Below are 21,893 nucleotides of genomic sequence, written 5' to 3'. Positions count from 1 at the left end.
ATATCAGGAGCATTGTGAGGAAAGGGCTTTGTAAACCTAAAGGCATTATGGGAATATATTCTTATCATTATTAATGTAAAAGAGAATATATGGTATTGATCCACAAAATTATTTGACATTGTAAAGCAAACCTTAGCCTTAAACATTCTCCCTCCTACAAGGAGCCTGTCTTGCCTAAATAAAAATCATTTAAGATTCCTTGGAAATGTAACCACAGAAATAATTTTATGTAAGAAGCATCTGATTAATGGAAAGGAGGCATATACCACAGATATATATATTCACTAAAGTAGTTCACCTTCATTATAGAAGCTACTATTTTCAGAGCCCAATAGGAGAGGGATTCCCTACAGGCAGTCCTCCAGATGCTCCTGTGGGCAGAAGATTATGGCTTCATCAATCTCTGAAAGCAATTGGATCTTCTCAATGAGATCCATGATTAATCAAAAGAGATCAGCCTAACAGAGCCATAACTAACCATTTTATAACTAAGGAATCAGAACTATAATTAACCATTTTAGTATTCAGGGCCATTCAGTTGGGGTAAGAATGGTGAAAACCAACCCATTATGGACCAGGGTAATATAACATAAGAAGGACCTCATCTGGGATATGTCTATAAGACTTCCAACTACTAGCCTCTTGTTTTATGTAATTATTTCTATTAACTAGATACTAAGGTCAGCTAGATGGTATAGTGCATGGACCACTGGGCGTGGAGTCAGAAATCCTGCTTAAAACACTAGATGTTTGACCCTTGGTAATTAATTCATTTATCCCCTTAGTTTGCCTTAGTTTCCTCATCTATAAAATGGGAGTGGTAGTAGTAGTAGCAATAGTAGTAATGGTAGTAGTAGTTGTGATGATAGTGATGGTAATTGTAATAGTACTTGTTGTTATGGTTGTAATAGTTGTAGTAATAGCAGTAATAGTAGTATCTACTTGCCAGGGTTCTTGTGAGATGACAAAAAGAAGTGGTTTTACAAATTTTAAAATATTATATAGTGAGTAGCTTTTTTTTTCTAAGAAGTGCATTAGAACCTATTAAACTTTGGCACTGCAGGCAAAACTCTAATTATTCTAATTATAGCTTTAGAAAAAAGTTAAATAGGTCAATAACATGAATAATTTTTACTATTATATTGTGTATCATAATTGATTTAATATCAGGTATTAATACTATCATTAATTATTTATAATAATAACAATGAAGTAAAATCTACATTATTCCTATAGACTAGTCATATATGTGTCATCATAGGATCATGGACTTAGAACTAGAAGAGGCCTCGGATATCATCTGGTTTCTTATTTTACAGTTGGAGCTTCCCCGAGTGATTTGCCTGAAATCACCTAAGTAGTAAATGACAAAATGGGGATTTGAACCTAACACATTGCTGTTCTTTGAAAAGTTTATCAATTGATGGCCAAAGGATATGAACAATTTTGAGATGAAGAAATTAAAACTATTTCTAGTCATATGAAAAAATGTTCTAAATCAGTATTGATCAGAGAAATGCAAATTAAGACAATTCTGAGATACCACTACACAGCTCTCAGATAGGCTAAGATGACAGGAAAAAATAATGATGAATGTTGGAGGTGATGTGGAAAACTGAGACACTAATACATTGTTGGTGAAGTTGTGAACTGATCCAACCATTCTAGAGAACAATTTGGAACTGTCCCTAATGGGCTATCAAACTGCATATACCCTTTGGTCCAGCAGTGTTTCTATTGGGCTTGTGTCCCAAAGAGATCATAGAAAAGGGAAAAGGGCTCACATGTGCAAAAATGTTTGTAGCAGCTATTTTTGTGGTGGCAAGGAACTAGAGTCTGAGTGGATGCCCATTGGTTGGGTACTGGCTGAATAAATTATGGTATATGAATGTTATGGAATATTATTGTTCTATAAGAAACAATCAGCAGGATGATTTCAGAAAAGCCTGGAAAAGACTTACATGAGCTGATGCTGAGCGAAGTGACAAGAATCAGGAAGTTATTGTACACAGCAACAAGAAGACTATATGATGCTCAATTCTTAAGGACTCTCTTCAACAGTGAGGTGATTCAGGTCAGTTCCAATGGTCTTATGATGGAGAAAGCATCTACACCCAGAGAGAGGACGGGTCAGAACTGATTGTGAATCACAACACAGTATTTTTACTCTTTTTGTTATTGTTGGCTTGCATTTTGTTTTCTTTCTCATTTTTTCCCTTTTTGATCTGATTTTTCTTGTGCAGCAAGATAATTGTGGAAATATGTATAGAAGAATTGCACATGTTTGACATGTATTGGATTACTTACCATCTAGGGGAGGGTGTAGGAGGAAGGGAGAGAAAAAAATTTGGAGGACAAGGTTTTACAAGGGCGAATGTTGAAAATTATCTAGGCATATGTTTTGAAAATAAAAAGCTTTGTTAAAAGAGAAAGAAAAATTTATCAATTGATTTTGAGCTGAGAAATTAGATCTTAATTTTTTATTTTAAAATTTTCAGTTAATCAGATTTTGCTGTTCCTTCTTGTTCTGACTATCTGTGTGATTCTGTACAAGAAAACTTACAAGGTGTCTACACTCAAGAATGAAACAGGTAAGCTGAAAACCAATGTCCATCATTGTTACTGACCCATGTGATCCACGTGATCCATGGAAGTCACACTGGACTCGGAGACAGAGAACATGAAGGTTCTCTCCCAGCTCAAAATCTATGCCCCCATGGGTCTATCTAGCTATGTTCAGAAATAGACAATAGTATAATCAGTTGCCAGTTATCGCACTAAATCAATCAATAAGCATTTATTAAATGCCTGCTATGTGTCAAACACTGTGTTAAGAAAACAAATACAGAAAGAAAGAAAAACAGTATCTTATTCTCAAAGAAATACAATTTCAATAAGAAAGGGAACCTGAAAAATTGAGGAGGGAAAGGTGGTAGTGATGGAGAGATGGAAGGAGAATGGATGGAGGAAGGAAAGGAGAAGGTACTCCATACAGGGAAGTCAGAAAAATCATCACATAGTGCAGCCAGGGAAGAAATGAGGAGGTGTCTGAAGGGAGTTCTCTCTCTTTAAATGGAGATTTGGAGTTCTTGGCTCTATTTTCCAACCAGAGAGCCAGAAGGTAGTGATCTCAAGGTTAATGAGATCTTATAAGCTGGCGAAATTATCTCAATTATTATTTACCCCTAATTTGATTATGTCTGTGGCTGACTCTGGACAATGAGTTGAGATTATGCTTACCAAGATTGACCTTAGTTGACATGAACAAGAGCCATCCCCTAAGTCAAACATATAGGGAAATGGGAGAGGAGAGTTGTCCCCCTGCTCTCAAGATAGCCCTGAAAACACTAGAAATGGGTTCATGTCTAATCACGACAACAAAAGAAAATACTCTCAGGTTCTATATAAGCACTAGGGCTAACAAGAGATTGAGTATAGGACAAGCTTTACTCAACCTGAAAAAAAATATAAAAGAACATTCACTAAGTCTGAGTAACTCAAAGTAACTCAATCTCTAATAAGTTCAATCTCCCCCAAGGACTAGAAGATCACCTAGATATAGTACCAACCTGATGCTGAGGTCTCATCCAGGTTAACTTTTTATTTTATTTTATTTTTTGCTGAGCTAATTGGGGTTTATTAATTGGGGATCACACAGCCAGGAAGTATTAAGTGTCTGAGGCCGGATTTGAACTCAGGTCCTTCTGACTTCAGGGCCAGCATTCTATCCACTGCACCATCTTGTTGCCCCAGGTTAACCTTTTAAACAACCTTAACAATCTCTCTCATTAAGATGAACTGGCACAAGTACCCTTTCTGCTTACTATATAGGATCCTGGGCTTTGGACTATCATATGGATAATCCTGGGCCCTCATCCTACTGTAGTATTGCTATAGCAAATTAAAAACTAACTGTATTTCTCAAACAGATAACAGGAACATTTCATTAAAACATTTGCAGACCAAATAAAAGATGAGCTTAATAATCATAATAAAATATTTCTCGGGCTCACATGAAAGCTTAAAGAACTTTAAAAACATTCTAGACATAGTTAAGTATCTGCTGTTTGTGCTAATGGAGTTGCAATTTTAAAACAAAATCATTTTAAGACCATTTTTCTTTGAGTGCTATTTGACTGGTCCTAAGAGAGGCAAAATAAAGTATCAGAATAGCATAAGAAGTGGGACTCTGTGATTTTATTAGTACTGAGAACTCTCAGATGAAGAATCTTCCTCTGACAAAGTAGGTCAGCACCTTCGCTGCAATTTGGAGGCTTATATAAAATTGTGATTCAAGAAAAGTCCCTTACAAGGACTGGAAAACCTTGCAGAGTGCAAGAATAAGAGTCAATCTCCAAACACCAATTAGGCATTTCTGCTTGGATAATTTCCACTTACATGGCTCCCGTGGCTCAATGTCCCTCAAACTCAGAACAGAATTTATTGTAAAATCCCCAAACCAGCTCCCTCCTAAACCAGGATGTCTCCGTCTAAAGCTGCCCTATTTTCTGAGGTCTCTCAGGTGCTGAAGGTTAGAATCATCTTGAATTTATCTATCTCCCTTGTCATCTTAGAAGAAATGTGACAAAATGAACAGAATGTTGATCAGAATCAGGAACAACTGGGTTCAAATAATACTGCTAGCATTAGCTGTGTAACAAGTCACTTAGCCTGTCAGTCTCAGTTTCCTCATCTGTAAAATGAGTGAGTTGGATGAGATGACCTCCAAGATCCCTTTTAGCTTTTTACCCCACTCTAGTTTAAGCTCTTTTATTTAGTCATTTTCAATCATATCCAACTCTTTCTTTAACCCCATTTAGGGTTTATTGGCAGTGATCCTGGAATGGTTTGCCATTTCCTTTTCCAGATCATTTTCCAGATGAGGAAACTGAGACAAATAGGGTGAAGTGACTTGTGCAGGGTCACACAGTTAGAAAGTATCTGAAGCTGGATTTGAACTCAGGCCCCAGGCTCAATCCATTGTGTCACCTAGCAGCTTGTATATGTTCAAACAGAGGTTTGAATGATCACTTGGAGAAGGTAAAAGAGGAAATTTTCAGTCAGCTGTGAGTAAGTAGGTAGCTGCAGCAGTCCTGACCAATTCCAAAATCCATAGTCCTGGTGAAATGTTCTATAAAAACCTATTTGTTGTAAACATAAACAAAAGATCTAGAAAGCTGGTTCAGATCCAAGACCAAATTTGCCATAAAAACCTATTTGTTGTGAACATAAACAAAAGATCTAGAATGTTGGTTCAGATCCAAGATCAAATTTGCCATCAAAAACCTCTTTGTTGTAAACATAAACAAAAGATCTAGAATTATGGTTCAGATCCAAGATCAAATTTGCCATAAAAACTAATTTGTTGTAAACATAAACAAAAGATCTAGAAAGCTGGTTCAGATCTAAGATCAAATTTGCCATAAAAATTTATTAGTTGTAAACATAAACAAAAGATCTAGAATTATGGTTCAGATCCAAGATCAAATTTGCCATAAAAACCTATTTGTTGTAAACATAAACAAAAGATCTAGAAAGCTGGTTCAGATCTAAGATCAAATTTGCCATAAAAACTTATTAGTTGTAAACATAAACAAAAGATCTAGAATTATGGTTCAGATCCAAGATCAAATTTGCCATAAAAACTTATTAGTTGTAAACATAAACAAAAGATCTAGAAAGCTGGTTCAGATCCAAGATCAAATTTGCCATAAAAACCTATTTTTTGTAAACATAAACAAAAGATCTAGAATGCTGGTTCAGATCAAGATCAGATTTTCTAAAAAGCTTTATTCAATGTTTGAGGAAAGAAGCAAACAAAACACAAAAGTCTATAATGAGGAAGAAAAGCTCTTTAAAACTGTGTGTTGACAGTTCCTTCCTTGTCCCAGCAATCCTCTCTTTTGGGGAAAAAATCTCCTGTTCAGACTTTGTGATTAGTGCTGCTGCCCCCATCTGGAAGTTCTGGATACTTGACCTTGTACTCAAACCGATTTCCATGCCAGCAGATGATGCTGAGGATTCTGAAGAAATGGAAGAAGAGATCCCCGTGGTGGTGTGTGCAGCAGCGGGCAGGATGGGGGCCGCCATGGCGGCCATCAACAGCATCTACAGCAACACGGATGCTAATGTCCTGTTCTACGTGGTCGGTCTGAGGAATACGCTCTCCCACATCCGGTAACCAGCACTTGTTTCTGAGGGGCTGGCTTGTCTCTTTGCATTTAGTAACGATGGTCCTTTCACAATCACTGCCCATCCTTTGGGGATTTCACTGTGTAATCATAACATAGCTGACGAGTGCCCTGGAATATAACTAGAAACAAGGGCAGTATGGTAGTAACTGGGCACCATATTGAAACAAGAGAAAATAGGGTCAAACTTTATTTTCCTCTAAAAAAAATGAAGGGACAAATGAGCTCTGTTTCAGCCCTAGATCTTGGATCCCATGATCAATAGCTGCTTATAATGCCTCTATATATATGCTATCATTAATTAACTGCCATTTATAAATCCTTTAAATAGAAATCTCCCTTCCCCCCTAATTTTAAACATTTGGAGTGGAAGAGGACAAAGATAGGGGCTGGACTTGTGCTTTCACTGGCATAGGAAACTCATTAGATGAGAAAACTCTCTTTGCCAAAGCACATCAGCCCCTTCTCTGCAAATTGTAGTCTTAGACCAGGGCTTCTTAACCAGGAGGTTAGTGGATAGATCCCATGGATTCTGTGAACTTGGAAAGGAAAAGTAAATTACAACTTTCTTTTCAGCAATTCCTAACTGAAATGTAGCATCTTCTTCAAGTTATTTTAAAACATCGTGTGTGTGTGTGTGTGTGTGTGTGTGTGTGTGTGTGTGTGTGTGAAAAAGAGCTTCACTGAAAGATCTCTAACACAAAAAAGGATAAGGACTCCCGTTTAAACTGCTTAGTTGGCGATGAAGAATAACATAACTTGCTCAGGGTCACACAGCCACTATCTTTGGGAAGTGAAACTTGAACTCATGATTTTTAGGCCTTCAAAACAAACTCTCTACCCATGATGCCATGCTGAATCTTTAGTAGAAAATCTTTTCTTTTTCCCTTCTTCCTTTCTTCTCCCCTCCCTCCCTCACTTCCTCTCTCCCTTCCTTCGCTCCTTTCTTCCTTCCTTCCTTCCTTCTTCCCTCCCTACTCCTCCCTTTCCTTTCTCTCTCTCTCCTTCCTCCCTCCTTCTTTCTTTCCTTCCTTCCTTTCTTCCTTTCGTCCTGGCAATCAGGGCTAAATGATCTGCCCAAGATCACACACTTAGAAAGTATCTATGGCCAGATTTAAATTCAGGTCCTCCCGACTCCAGGGCCAGAGTTCTATGAGGAAATCTTTCCAAAATATACTGAAAAGTCTAAAAATTCATTCTCTTCATTATCAGTCACCACCCTAGTTCAGACATTCATTCCTTCTCTCTTAAACTATTATAATAATCACAATTGGTTTCCCTACTACCATTTTCTCTTCTATCCAATCTGTCTAGTATTCAGTTGCTAAAATAACAATGCTATTTAACTTTTTATCACCTCTTCAGGAAATGGATTGAACAGTCCAAACTAAGAGAAATCAAGTTTAAAATTGTGGAATTCAACCCCATGGTTCTCAAAGGAAAAATCCGACCAGACACAGCACGCCCCGAGTTGCTACAGCCTGTGAGTTCTGGGGGAAGTCACTTATGAGACTGATGGATGGAATGGGAAGGCATTCAGGGAAATTAATGAGGCTCCTCTTGACGGTGGAGGGTTTGGATGGGCACAGAGCAGGGACTACAGGAGCGGAATGTTGTATAGATGCAGGTTGTTAATTAGTTTTGACAATTTTTCTTATATATAAGGAAAGGCTCAATGAGGGAAAGTTAGTGTAAAAACCAAAAGGTAGCAATTAAATCTCAATGTTTTAATTTTAATAATAGGGAAAAAAAATCACCTATGGGGCTACTATGTGGGACTAAACCTTTGGGATGTGAGAGACTTTTCTGGACCACCACATGTATGTCAGCTGAATTACAATCCCAGGACTAGTAAGAAAGTGCTTTAAAAAATCTTAATGTATCCAAAAAGAAAAAAGAAAAGAAAAGAAAAGAAAGAAAAGGAAAAGGAAACAGCTCTCATTAATTTATTTGATTTAGATGTGTGATTTCATTGGAAACTCCCAGTGAGAAAAATCTCTTCACCAAAGCAAGCTGGCTTTTCTTTTTTATTCATTTCTTTTTATTTTATTTTAATTTTTTAAATTTATTTTTTTGTTATTTAATTGGGCTTTAGTCATGTCCAACTTTTCTTGACCTCATTTGGGTTTTCCTGCAGAACTACTGCAGTGGTTGCTGTTTCCCTATACAACTCATTTTACAGATGAGGAAATTAAGGCAAACAGGATGAAGGAAGACTTGTTTAGGGTCATACAGCTAGTAAGTGTCTGAGATCAAATTTGAACTCAGAAACATGCGTCTTTCTGATTCCAGGCTCAATGTCTTATCCGCTATGGCGCCACCTAGCCGCCATTCTCTTAAATTAGAGTATCCTAGAGGAGAGTAGTGACTTGCCCAGGGTAACACAGCCATTTGGTGTGGGAGAAACTGGAACCCAGATTTTTCTAACTTTTCTAACTTCTAAATATGATTCTCTATTTTTTGCTTTTATTTTGAGCCATCAGGAATTTTTTGGAAATCAGATTCTGCCTTGGATTTGGTTCTTTCTCTAAAAAGGACCAACCTGTTTTGCCTAACTTCACATGTGGTTTCTTAATTGTGGCTGGGAATAAGCGAGAGAACCCAGAACTCAAAAAACTTAAATACAAATGTAAACAAATTGTTTTGAATGTAACTGAGAACATTACTAAATAAATAATCAAAGGGTACCAAATAGCTCTAGAATTTTAGGTCTAATAATATGTAAACCCCAATTGCCTCAAAAAAAAAATTTTAAAAAAGAAATTTCCCTCCCACCTTGCTCACTCTCTTACCTGGACCAAAGAACTAAGAGTCTGCATCTGGTAAAAGAAGCCTTGTCCTTCTCTTTAGTCCTAGCTGATAGTGCCTGGGATCTTTAGAAGGGATGTTGGGATGGCTTAGGCTAACCCTTCTTTTTACAGATGGAGAAACTGAGGCCAAGAGGGAAGAAATTATTTTCCTGAGGTCATGCAGATATCATTATAAGATTATATATAATATGAAGGAGCTAGAAAAAAATCTCAAAAGCCATTGAGTCCAACCATTTCCAGATGAGGAAACTAAGGCCAATTCCACGCTCATTTAACTAGAAATCGGCAGAGCAAGATTTGAACCCAGGTCCTCTGACTCTGAATCCAGCTTCTATTCCACTGCCCCATATTTGTAGAGTGGTTTGTAAATTAAGGTACCAGATAACCAGAAATTCTCATTTTTTGTATTGTTGCTGTTTTTGCTGTTACTTCTTTCTCAATCTCCTCACCTTGATTTTGATGACACTCAGAACTCACTTATCCTTATTATTAGTAGTATCTTTTTCTAAGTTGTACTTCAATTGAAAAAGTTTTATACTTGGAAAGAAACAAGCATTTATGAAGCCCTACTATGTGTTAAATGCTTGGAAGTTATTAGCTCATTTGATCCTCACAATGACCTTGGAAGGGAGGTGCTACAATTACCCCCATTTTATTGATAAGGAAACTGAGGCAAACAAGAAAAATGACTTGTATAGGGTCACATAGCTAGTGAATATTTGAGGTTGATTTTTTTTTTCCTTTGGCTGAGGCAATTGGGGTTAAGTGACTTGCCCAGGATCACACAGTTAGGAAATGTTTGAGGTTGAATTTGAACTCAGGTTTTCCTGAATCCAGGTCCAGTGCTCTATTACCCATACCACTTACCTCCCCTTAAGGAGGCTTGGACTAGTAAGGAACTGACAAGACCCTGACTGTCAATTCTGTACCGTGGAACAACGTTCATGCTCATACTCCTCCTAATACTTAGCATTTTCATGGTACTTTAAAGTTCGCAAAACAATTTACATACATTATCCCATTTAATCCTAACAATAACCCTGTAAAATATTAGTGTTACCCTCATTTTGCAGGGAAGGAAAACGAGGATCTGTTAAATGACTTGCCCAAGATCATACAGCTAGTAATTGTGGGAGAGAGAATCCTGACTCCTAGCCACTGAAGAAGCACACTGGATTTAGACTCAGAGGATCTGGGTTATACCCCCTAGCTCTGTCCCTTGCTAGTTGTGAAAATCTCAAAGTTTTAAGGTCTAAACTTCCTCATCTGTAAAAGGAAGGGATTGGACAGGATAAAACTAAGTTTCTTTTTAACTCTAAATCTATGATCTCCATGACTTTGAACCAGATACTTCACCTTCTTATCTGTGTAATGAAGAAATTGAACTGAAAGGTTCCTAAGGTTCCTTCCAATCAGGAGCGTGCTTTTAAACGTTTAACAATTGGCTTTCTGCAGTTTGGCAGTGCTATATTTAGTAACCTAGCCCTAGATCCCAATATTGTGAGTTACAGTTCCTATTGTTGTTAGTCAAGTACCCTATGGTTGCTACCACCAAGGAGTTTTTGGTGTGAGAATTGGCCCTTTTTCTGTAGAGTATGAGAATCCCAGTACCTGTCCTTAGTCTTTTAAGAGAAAATAATGATAGCTTAAGGTAGATGTTATAGCATCATAAAAACAATAGTAAGATTAGGAACAAAAGGTCTAGTCTGAAATACCTGAAAGATTAGCTTATGGGATGATCATAAAAACTAGATTATTAGAACCATATTTTCAATAGTGGAAAAAATTCAATTCTTATTGATTTAAAAATTTTTAATGGTGATAGCTTAAGGTAGATGTTATAGCATCATAAAAACAATGATAAGATCAGGAATAAAAGATCTAGTTTGAAATATCTAAAAGATTAACTTATAGGATAATCATGAAGACTAGATTGTTAGAACCATATTTTTAATAGTGGAAAAAATTAATTTTTATTGATTTAACAATTTTTTAATATATGTGTTAAGTGAGTAAAGAGGACTTAATACTTTCCATGTTGAGCAAAAAGGAAAAAAAAATTTAATGAATTTCAAACAGCAATTCTGGATAGTACATATATGTGGATTGTATATCCTAAGCTTTAAAGTATAAAGTACATGAATATTTTTGTTTTCAATGTTTCAAAAACATTAAAGGAATTTTTTTTGCTTTACATATCTATTTATATTTTATGCTATGAAAATTTCTACATAACTTCTCTTGCTCTAGCAAAATAAAATTTAAAAATCAGTGAAAGTGCACTTCAAATATAATGCAGTGTGGATAACACCTGTAATTTGAAATAGATAAAGTTGTTCTTTTTGTTACAATTCTTTCTGCTTCAGAGTTGCAAGAATCTGTAAAATTGAAAGTCAGTAAAGAGGGACTTTTTTTTTTAATTAGAGGTTATTATTTTTTGCTTAGGTGATTTGCATGATTGTGTGTATTTATATTCAATAAACAATTCATATGGTGAAAAAAAACTGGCTTTCCAGGGAGATTTGGGAAGAATATGTATGATATATTGTGTAGTTAATGTAGTATTATTAACATTTTCTACATAACTTTCTTAAGTCTAGACAATCAACCAAAAACATGATTTATAACATTTACCAATTTCCAGAGTATAAAGTCACATTAAAAATTTAATGTTTGACTCCTAAGAGCTAATATGAGCTGCCTCTGCTTTGAACTCCATCTACAATTCTCTGACTCTATTTTAGAGGGGTCCTCAAACTTTTTAAATAGGGGGCCAGTTCACTTTCCCTCAGACTGTAGGAGGACCGGACTATAGTAAAAACAAAAACTTTGTTTTGTGGGCCTTTAAATAAAGAAACTTCCTAGCCCTGGGTGAAGGGGATAAATGTCCTCAACTGCTGCATCTGGCCCATGGGCCATAGTTTGAGGACCCCTGTTAGATAAACATCAGTTCTACTCTACTGACAAGCCCAAGACACTAAGAGGCTTTAAAACTATTAGTTGTAGGGCTTTGCTGTTCTGCACTGATATAGGGAGTTTCTCAAGTGGGAAAGAGAGATTTAGATCACAATGAGATTTTCTGAGTCCTCCTTAAACCACCAAGTACAACTAAAAAACATTCAAGAAGAAGACCTCCTTGAGAATGTTTGTTTTTCTCCTTCTTTTATTTTTCTCTCTCTCCTTCTTTTAACAGCTGAACTTTGTGCGGTTTTATCTCCCTCTACTTATCCACAAACACGAGAAAGTCATCTACTTGGATGATGATGTCATCGTACAAGGTACGCTGCCTGCCAAAAACCCTTGGAATGGAGCCGCCAATGAGCAAAGTGACTTCCTGGATGCACAAAGGGCTCAGTTGTTCGGGTCCCTTGTGGTGAAATTCTGACTTTGGATGGAATTTGGAAATGGGCTGAAAGTGAGGACTGTTCTCCATCCTCCTAGTCATGTAACAGCAAGGTTTTATTTATGAGAGACAGGAATTAGGGAGCAAAAGTCCGGAGGCGTTGTGGGCATTGAGCCCCCCTAGTTATATTTTATCTAAATCATAGGGGAGGAAAAACTCTTGATAATGAAGGCAAGAGATCTTGGTTATAGTCCTAGCTCTCGTATTTCCTAACTATGTGACCATGAGGGGAGAGCCAAAATCTCCCCATCAATAAAGTGCTAAATTCTGGGGATATAAACATAAGCAAAAAAGGCTGCTCTGGGGGAAGAAAAGATGCTCTGTCCCTGAAGGAACTGCACACTAATGGGGAAAAGGTCACACACAATAAGAAATGAAAAGCAGAAACGGGCAGAGAAGCTTAAGTTCTAATGGAGGAATGCAGAAATAGAGACAGATATATACACAGATAAATATATAAATCTATAGATATAGCTATATAAACGTAGATATAGGTGGATATATATATGGATATAGATATATAGACATAAAGCTATGTAGATATCGATATATAGACATAAAGCTATATAAGTATATAGAGATATATAAACACATAGATGTATATATATAGATAGATATGGATATAGACATATGGACATATAGAAATATAGAGCTTTAAATGAGGTTTTTAAAGTCCTTAATGATGGGATTCTATCATCTCTGCATCTTTAACAATAACATTATATCCTCTACCTCTCAGGATTATTGTGAGGATCAAGTGAGATAATATCTGCTGAGCACATAGTAGATGCTTAATAAAATAAAAAAAAACTCAAAGTAGATAAATATACAGTGCCTGACACCCAGTAGGTGCTTATAAATGCTTGTTTCCTTTCTTTTCCCATAATACCTAACACAAACTTTCTCATAGAAAAGGGACTCATTGTCTGCTGAATGGCAATTTTAATGAAAACGTCTGTTAGTTTTTGAATTTTTTTCCTGACCTTCAGAAAAAACGATAGGTTTTCCTTGCCTCTTTTCAAGCTAGGGACCCTAGATATTTTGGCTGCAGGGATATTGTAATTTTTTTTTTTTTTTTTTGGCTGAGGCAATTGGGGTTAAGTGAGTTGCCCAGGGTCACACAGCAAGGAAGTGTTAAGTGTCTAAGGGCAGATTTGAACTCAAGTCCTACTGACTTCCAGGTTGGTGCTCTATCTACTGCACCATCTAGCTGCCCCAGGTGTACTGTACTTTAAATAAAACCAGTTTGAATATGAACATTTAGGTTTATATTTAGGATTTGTTGAGGAGGGAGTTTTATCAAATGATTCCTTTAAGTACTGAGCTTTCTATAAATTTCTGATTTGTTATTATTATTATTATTATTACTATTAATAATAATAATAAACTTGTATGGAGGGCTTCCCTGTGAAGAGAGACATATGTATATACAAACTATCTGGCAAAGAGTGCCAAAGAGATCCTTATCTCTTAGTCAGTCAATGATCAGCCAGCATTTATTAAGCTCCTACTGTGTACCAAGACCTATGCTAGGAGCTGGGCATACAAAGGCAAAAAATGAAACAAGTTTGACTTTGGAAAAGCTTACATTCTGTTGGGGAGAGCAGCCTATGTGCATTTAAGTGACTTCAAATCAAATGCTGGAGGTGGGGGATGAGGGTGAATAACAGCTGAGGAAGTGAACAGGGGGGCATTTCAAGAACAAGTACATGGCAGCTTTTAAGCAAGCCCGCACTGAGAAGTGGGGGGAGAAGGGAGGTAGAAAGAAAGCTCAGAAAAGGGATGCTCCCATTCTATCCTGGCTGATTCACCGAGCAGCTGCATGGCTTTGGACCCATCATTTCCCTCACTTTCCTCATTTGTACAATGAGATGTTGAACTGGCTTTGAAGGTTCCCTTCTGGGGCTCTGAAAACTCTCCTTGTTACCCACACACTCCATCAGTGAGTCTTCATTCGCCTCATTGGGTCTTAGTCACCCGAAGGAGTTGGATTTCCTTACCTCTCAAGTCCCTTGGGTTCTGTGGCTACTTCTTTGAGATTTTAGCTCGGTGTTTTTTAAACTCAGGTGACATCCAAGAGTTGTACGACACAAAGCTGATGCTGGGCCATGCAGCGGCTTTCTCAGATGACTGTGATTTACCTTCCACTCACGAAATGGTTAGAAGTGCAGGCATGCAGGTGAGTAGCTCCCCTCATTCTTCCATCCTTCCCAGCCTGGACCTCTCTGAAGGATCCTTTCTCCTTCCTTTAATGTTTGAACAGAGGAATTTAGAACCATGAGTAGATGGATGAATGATAGGAGAAAGAAAAGAAGGAAGGAGGAAGAAAGAAATGAAAGAAAAAGATAGAAAGAGGAAGGGAGGAGTGAGGGAGGAAAGAAATGAAGGGGGGAAAGAATGAGGGAGGAGGAATGGAGGGAGGAAAGAAGAAAGGGAGGAAGGAAGGAAAGAGAATGAAGGGAGGAGAAGGAAGGAAAGAAAAAATGAAGGGAGGAGAAGGAAGGAAAGAAGAAAAGAAGAAAGGAAAGACTGGAGGAAAGAAGGAAGAAAGAAAGAAAGAAAGGAAGGAAGAGTAGGAGGAGTCAGCAGTTCTATTATATAGCCTTTTTTTGGACAGACTACACACAAGTACTCACTTTAGCTCTGGGCCCCCATTTCAAGAAGGACTTGACAGAAGGAAGTAATTATATCCAGCAAGATAATCTGGATCAAATGTGGGGAGTCAGGAAGACTCCAGACAGTCCAGTTGGGTCCAGACAGGTACTGGCTGTCTGACTTTGGGCAAATCCCTTCGCTTCTTTATGCCTCTGTTTCCTCATCTGTAAAATGAGGGAGTTGGGCCTCTCGGGTTCTAAATCTGGGCTCTTATGAAACCATGAAGGTGGTGAGGGTGAGAGGGGGGCTTGGACCATAGAAAGATGGAAGAAACTGTACATATTTTAGCCCAGAGAAGAGGCAAAATAAAGGGGACATAATATCCACCTTTAAAGATGTTGTTTTCAATGGAAATGTATTTACGAACTGTATGTATTTATATTAAATATTTGACAGCTGTCATGGAAGAGGGATTTTCTGCTTAGCTTTACCAGGCAGAGCTAGGAGCGATGGGAAGAATTTTCAGAAAGATAGCATGAGGCTGTCTGAAAAGGAAGGAACTCTAGTCCAAAACCATAAGGAACAGGCCCGGCAGGTAAATGGCTTCCTTCTCACTGGAGGATTGCAAGGGAAGGTTGGATGAACACTTGTCAGGGACCATCCAGACTAGATCGTTGCTTAGGCTTTTTTCTATTCTGAAATTCAGTGATTCTATGAGTTCATAGAAATATTATGTGGTATATCTGAATCAAAGTTCTCCATGGTAAAGACAGTTACTGCCTTGATTTGGGGTTGATTTGGGGGTATTCTATATGTTTTTCCATTGTAGGTATTATAAATTGTATTCTTTTCTCTATTGACTCTGATTTGGGACAAGGAAAATTTTATTTATAAATAACTCACTTACAAGAAATTAATCAAGAATTTAAGTACTTACTCTGTGCAATGCAATGGGGATACAAAAAAAACAAAAGAATTCCTACTCTCAAGGAATTTACATTCTAATGGGGAGAGACAACATACACACATAATAATATAATAATAATAATAAAATAATTAATAATAATTTTAAAATGTTTACATATGCACATCTATGTATATTACATATACAAGATAAACTTGCATATATGAATTTTTTTGTTGTCCTTCAATCGTTCTGGTTGTTGTTGACTCTTCATTAGGCCATTTGGGGTTTCCTTGGCAAAGATACTGGAGTGTTTTGCCATTTCTTTTTTTAATTCATTTTACAGATGGTAAATTTACTGTAAACTGTAAATGTACAGTTACAGATGGGGAAACCGAGGCAAACAGGGTAAAGTGGCTTGCCTTGGGTCACACGGCTACTAAGTATCTTAGACTGGATTTGAATTCAGGAAAAGGAATCCTCCTGACTATAGACCTGGTACTCTGTGTTGTCCAATTGTTCATATTCATATACATACATATATATTTATGTATACATATATGTATATGGGCATATATATATAAAATAAATATATACATACAAGATAAAACTCATTAAAATATACATTTCTCTCCTGTCTCCCTCCCTCTCTCTCTTTCTTTTTCTCTCCATACACACATATACAAAAACATGAATATAAAATACTGAGCAGAGACATAGTGAGCTTAGAGAAGAAGGTGCTGGCAGTGGGGGAAATCAGGAAGGGTTCTCTGGGGAAGGTGATGTTTGAGCCAAATTTTAGGGAAGCCAGGAGGCGATGAGGAGAGAAAGCATTTCAGTCAATGGGGAGCCATTAGTGAAAAATTGGGTAACAGAACATTATATTTGAGGAAGAATGAGGATGTTTTGCTTGACCACAGAATATGTGGAACGGGGTAAAGTGTAAGGAGACTAGGAAACTAGGAGAACTTTACATGGTATACAAAAGTGTTTTATCTGATCCAGGGGTAATAGGGAACCACAGGAGTTTACTGAGTTAGGCTGACATCATTAGACCTGAGTTTGGGGGAAATGGCTTTGGCAGCTGTAGGCGGGGGGAATAAAAGTGAGGAGAGATTTGGAACAAATGGCTAATGGAAAAGCAAAAGTTCTAGACTGGTTCTAGCCCTGGCTTTGCCACCATACTAGTCATGTAGATACAGAATACTCATAACTTCTCAGAGGCTCGGTTTCATAGAATCCGAAAAGTCTAGAGTTGGAACGACGATCTAGTTTAATCCCTACTCAAATAGAGGAGGTGACATAATGTGCTGGAAAATGGCCCATATTGGATTGAGAAGATCTGAGTGAGAGCCCCAGATTGGACATTTATTAGCTATAGGACTTCCGAAGTCACATCCTTTGTAAACCTTTATTTCTTCATCTTTAAAAGGGGGGATGGGGTAGCTAGATGGTGCAGTTGATACAGTACCCTGGAGTCAGGAAGACCTGAGTTCAAGGATAAGTCAGTTTACCCCAATTGCCTCACCAAAAAATAAAAAATAACATAAAATGGGGATACGCTACTTATACTATTTACTTCATCAGATTGTTAAAGTGTTTATTTTTTAAACTTAATATTTTATTTTTGCTCCAGTTACATATAAACCAATTTTAACATTTTCCCCCAAATTATGAGTTTCAAATTCAGAAAGTGTTTTTAAACTATGAAGGAAAGAGTTGGAAGGGACATCCTATGCCAGCCTCATGTCTAGTCCAAGCCAAACCTCAAAAAGCATCCCCTTTATAACAGAATTTTGTCTTTCCAAAAATCTTGTAAATACCAGGCCTAACTGTGGTCTTCCAGTCTTTGCTCAGAAACTTGAAGTGAGGGAGAGTTCTCTATTTCCCAGGGGAGTCTTTCTTTTTGGAACCCTCTCGGCCTTTAGGAAGTTATTCCTTAAACTGGGATGCAATCTATCTCCTTGCGGCTTCCATATATTGGTCCTTGCTTCAAATTCCAGGGCCAAGTAGAATAAATCGAATCTTTCTTCCAAATGGCAGTCTTCCAGTACTTGAAGACAGTGACCATGTTCCCCCCAAGCCAAACCTCCAATTTCCTTATGTGTATAATGAAAAGGATGGACAATAGGATTATCTCCAAGGTCCCTTCCAACTGGAAAGATAAACTACAACAAACATCATTATGTTTCTATAAGAATAAAAATACTGAATTTAACTTACATCTCTTTTAAGGATGGAATCTAACCTACAGATTTTTTGCTACTAATTATTTATGTTTGGAACATTTTGAAAGACATTGCCTAATATGGGGGTAGAATACTGGTCTTGGATCAGGGATCCACATGGGTGAGGGTAAATTATGGGGTCATAAGGGGTGATGCCTTAGGACTCATTATAACTTCAAGGGACTCCAATGATTTTGTGATGAAAAGAGCCACCTGTACCAAGAAAGAGAGCTGTGGGAACTGAGTGTGGATCACAGCATAATATTTTCACTATTTTTGTTGTTATTTGCTTGCATATTGTTTTCTTTTCCATTTATTTTTCCTTTTTGATCTGGTTTTTCTTGTGCAGCAGGATAATTGTGGAAATGTGTATAGAAGAACTGCACATGCTTAACATATTTTGGATTACTTGCCATCTAGGGAAGAAGGTAGTAGAGGGGAGGGAGAAAAATTTGAAACATAAGATTTTGCAAAGGTGAATGTTGAAAATTTTCCATGCATATATTTTTAAAATAAAAAGCTTTAATAAAAAAATAACTTCACAGGGCTGATCATTTTCCAGAAATAATCTGCTCAGTCTCTCTCATTAAGCAAAATGCACATTTCTCTGTAGAATACATACATGGGATTTCTGGACTACCGAAAGAAGGCGATCAAAGACCTGGGCATCAGCCCCGGGACCTGCTCTTTTAATCCTGGTGTGATTGTTGCCAACATGACCGAATGGAAGCACCAGCGTATCACCAAGCAACTAGAGAAGTGGATGCAAAGAAACGTGGCGTACGTATGAGGCCCTTTCATCCCAGAGTGCAATATTACTCAGTTCTCTATCCATTTATTAGATAATTTTCATATGATGTAATAAGGGGTTATTATTTTTCCTGAACATTTTCTGCATCTATTGAGTTGGGTAAAGAACTGAAGTAAATATACAAATACAAATGCACACGCACACAAATATATCTGTGCTTCGCTGCAGCTTGCTTAAGAGAGGTGGGGGAGAAAAGGGGAAAAAAAATGAATAAAGTAAAAAGTACCCAGTAGAGAACAAGAAAACCTACAAGAAAACAAAGATGGACAATTCTGAACATAATGTGTTCTATTATTATATATGCTTTCTTGGACTGGAAATTTATTATTACATATTTTGAATCCTCTCTTATGTTGTACTTTGCACATGAACATGGTTTTTTTTTTTTTTTCTATTTTTTTATACTTTGTATTTAAGTTTTAAATAAATACATTAAAAAAAAAAAAAAAGAGTACTGAAAGTAATGGCTAGAAAGCTCACCTCAGGACCAGAAAGATGTGGATTCAAGTCCCGATATTTAGGTTGTAGCTATATCACAGGGCCAGTCTCTGCCCTTAATTCCATGTTAAGATTGTCCTATTTGAACCTGTTTTTTGGTTTTTTTTTTTTAAAGACAAGAATGACAGGTGGAGAGTCCAAATGCTCCCCTCAAAAGTCAGTGATATAAAAAGAGAAAATGAGGTGTCCTCCATTACACTGGGTGGCAGATTCATGGGAGGACATTAATCCATTACATAGGAGAGGCAAGCACGCATGGGTTACAATATCGAGACTGAGGATTTGTGATTTAGACATACAAAAGAGAAAAGTTTGAGAAATACTGTAAATTTGGGAATATTCATTAGAAAAATGTTTATTTGATTGTCAGATCTTTTAATATGACAGTTGCCTCATGAAGCCTTTAACAGTTTGAATTAAAAACCAGGTTTTCCATGTGCTTTGGAACGACAAATTTGTTTTGTTTGGGTTAAACAAGTTCCCAGATTTCATGCAACGGTTCTTTTTTCTCCTAGAGAGAACCTCTACAGCAGTTCCCTGGGCGGAGGAGTGGCCACCTCTCCAATGCTCATTGTGTTTTATGGGAAGCATTCCCACATCAATCCAATGTGGCACATCAGGCACCTGGGTAAGCAGGATTTGATACCACTGAGGGGAAGGACAAGTCCTCAGTGGAACAGGATGGAGGGGACCCCTAAAACCATCCAGACCAACACACCTAGGAGCATTAGTCGGGCCCTGACAGTTGTAGGCACGAGGTTGTGAAAGGACTGCGTGCATTTTTGACCTGGCAAAATCTCCTAATTTTAATGGCAAATGATGTTTGGGAGAAAGTAGGATTCTATAGCTGTCATCATATATCAGAATAAAAAGTACCTGCTGAAAAAAAATCATAGAGCATTTATCAAGTCATGTCTATTTTTTGTTTGAACACTGGAAGTAGGAAGTAGACTGGTACAGGGCAGGGCTTCCCAAACTTTTTCTACTTGGGACTCCATTTTGCCTGAGAAATTTTTGTGACCTTGGTACATGCACATGTGCATGAACACACACTCACATTACATGGCATGTACCTAGAAATATAATACACATATATACACATATGTAGTATAGATTTACATTAACGGCATGTGCACAGATATATCACACACACACATAGTGTCACTTTAAAAGCAGATAAATATAACACACATACACACAAACATACCTATATTCTTGCACACAGGTCTCTGTAAATTATAATCCAACCTCCAATACAGGATTAGAGGCATCTGGGTGGCTCAGGAGTTTGGGGAAGACCCAAGTTTGAAGTCTGACTCAGACCCTCCTGAGCTGTGTGACCCATCAGAAGTCACCGTACCTACTTGCCTCAGTTTCCTTATCTGTAAAATGGGGATTTTAACAGCACCTCCCTCCCAGAGTTGTTGTGAGCATTAAAGGAGATGACATATAAAGTAAAAAATGTTATTGTCACCCTGATGGCTGCTACCTATGCGGGTGGTGTTACAATACTTACCTCCAGAACCTGTTTCTTTTCCTGCAAATTGAGGGGGCTCAACTAGGTGGTCTTCAAGGGGCTTTCCAGGCACAAATCTAGGGCTCTGGGGCCATCCTCCTCCTCTCACAGCAGATCAGAAGCAAATCTTTGGTACAACTCAAACTCCCAGTTTCCTTTACTCTCCCAGTATCGAATTAATGCCTAAGCAGTCTCTCCATTCCCTATTTTCCCTCCCTCCCTCCCAAATTGACTGACAGCTAGTTTGCATTTTAAAGTACTTGCTAACGAGATGCTTCTTTTCCTTTCTTACCAATACCAAACCCGGAAGGCTGGAGTGCAGAGGCCAGATATTCGGAGCACTTTCTCCAGGAGGCTAAATTACTTCACTGGAATGGAAGGCACAAACCTTGGGACTTCCCTAGTGTTCACCCCGACCTCTGGGAAAGCTGGTTCATCCCTGATCCTTCTGGAAAATTCAAACTTAATCGTGGAGGTAGCTGATACCAGGACTTGCACAGCATCTTCACTCTTGCTGCACAAACTTGCAACTCACAATAAGTGAATTTTTATGAGCTGTTTTTCAACACATTTGAGTCGTAATTCACCTTCATTTGACAAAGAAGGCCTCTGAGACTTGTACTATGGGAAGCAGAAATGGATTTACTTTTTTTTCCCCTCCATAGTACTCCCTTAGGGAAAAATCAAGATTGTGTAAGTGCTTGGTTGGAAAGAAATGGATCCATTGGAATATTAGCATTCAGTTGCCTAGCCTGACTTCCAAACATCTTCAAAGATGAGTAAAATTCGCAAATTAAAGATTTCTTCACACCAAAGATGAGGCTTTTTTTCTTTGTAATTTATGAGTCTCTAGTCTTCCAAATAATTATTGTGCTTAAAATATTTAATGGTTTCTGTACTTTCTCAATGGCGGGAGGAAAGGACAATAAGAGAAGGG

General features: G+C 37.6%; 1 protein-coding gene across 2 annotated transcripts in view; it reads left to right on the top strand.

Annotated features, from left to right (window-relative positions):
* The window catches only part of GLT8D2 (glycosyltransferase 8 domain containing 2), a 41,085-nt gene extending 19,314 nt beyond the window's left edge, over positions 1–21,771 (top strand). The window contains exons 3-10 of one of the 2 annotated variants that reach the window (XM_051961254.1): positions 2,499–2,591; positions 6,009–6,177; positions 7,557–7,674; positions 12,195–12,279; positions 14,471–14,583; positions 18,745–18,911; positions 19,956–20,068; positions 21,267–21,771. In XM_051961254.1, the coding sequence (XP_051817214.1) occupies positions 2,499–2,591; positions 6,009–6,177; positions 7,557–7,674; positions 12,195–12,279; positions 14,471–14,583; positions 18,745–18,911; positions 19,956–20,068; positions 21,267–21,439 (1,031 nt within the window). In that variant the 3' untranslated portion in view covers positions 21,440–21,771. Of the gene's footprint in view, positions 1–2,498; positions 2,592–6,005; positions 6,178–7,556; positions 7,675–12,194; positions 12,280–14,470; positions 14,584–18,744; positions 18,912–19,955; positions 20,069–21,266 lie in introns of both variants that reach the window. The other variant, XM_051961253.1, reaches the window with a different exon arrangement.
* Positions 21,772–21,893: the final 122 nt, after the last annotated feature.

This window comes from Antechinus flavipes, chromosome 5 (assembly GCF_016432865.1).
Source record: "Antechinus flavipes isolate AdamAnt ecotype Samford, QLD, Australia chromosome 5, AdamAnt_v2, whole genome shotgun sequence".
In the NCBI taxonomy this organism is placed as follows: Eukaryota; Metazoa; Chordata; class Mammalia; order Dasyuromorphia; family Dasyuridae; genus Antechinus; species Antechinus flavipes.
Note: the sequence above shows the minus strand (reverse complement) of the source record. Positions and strands in the feature narration are given on the sequence as shown.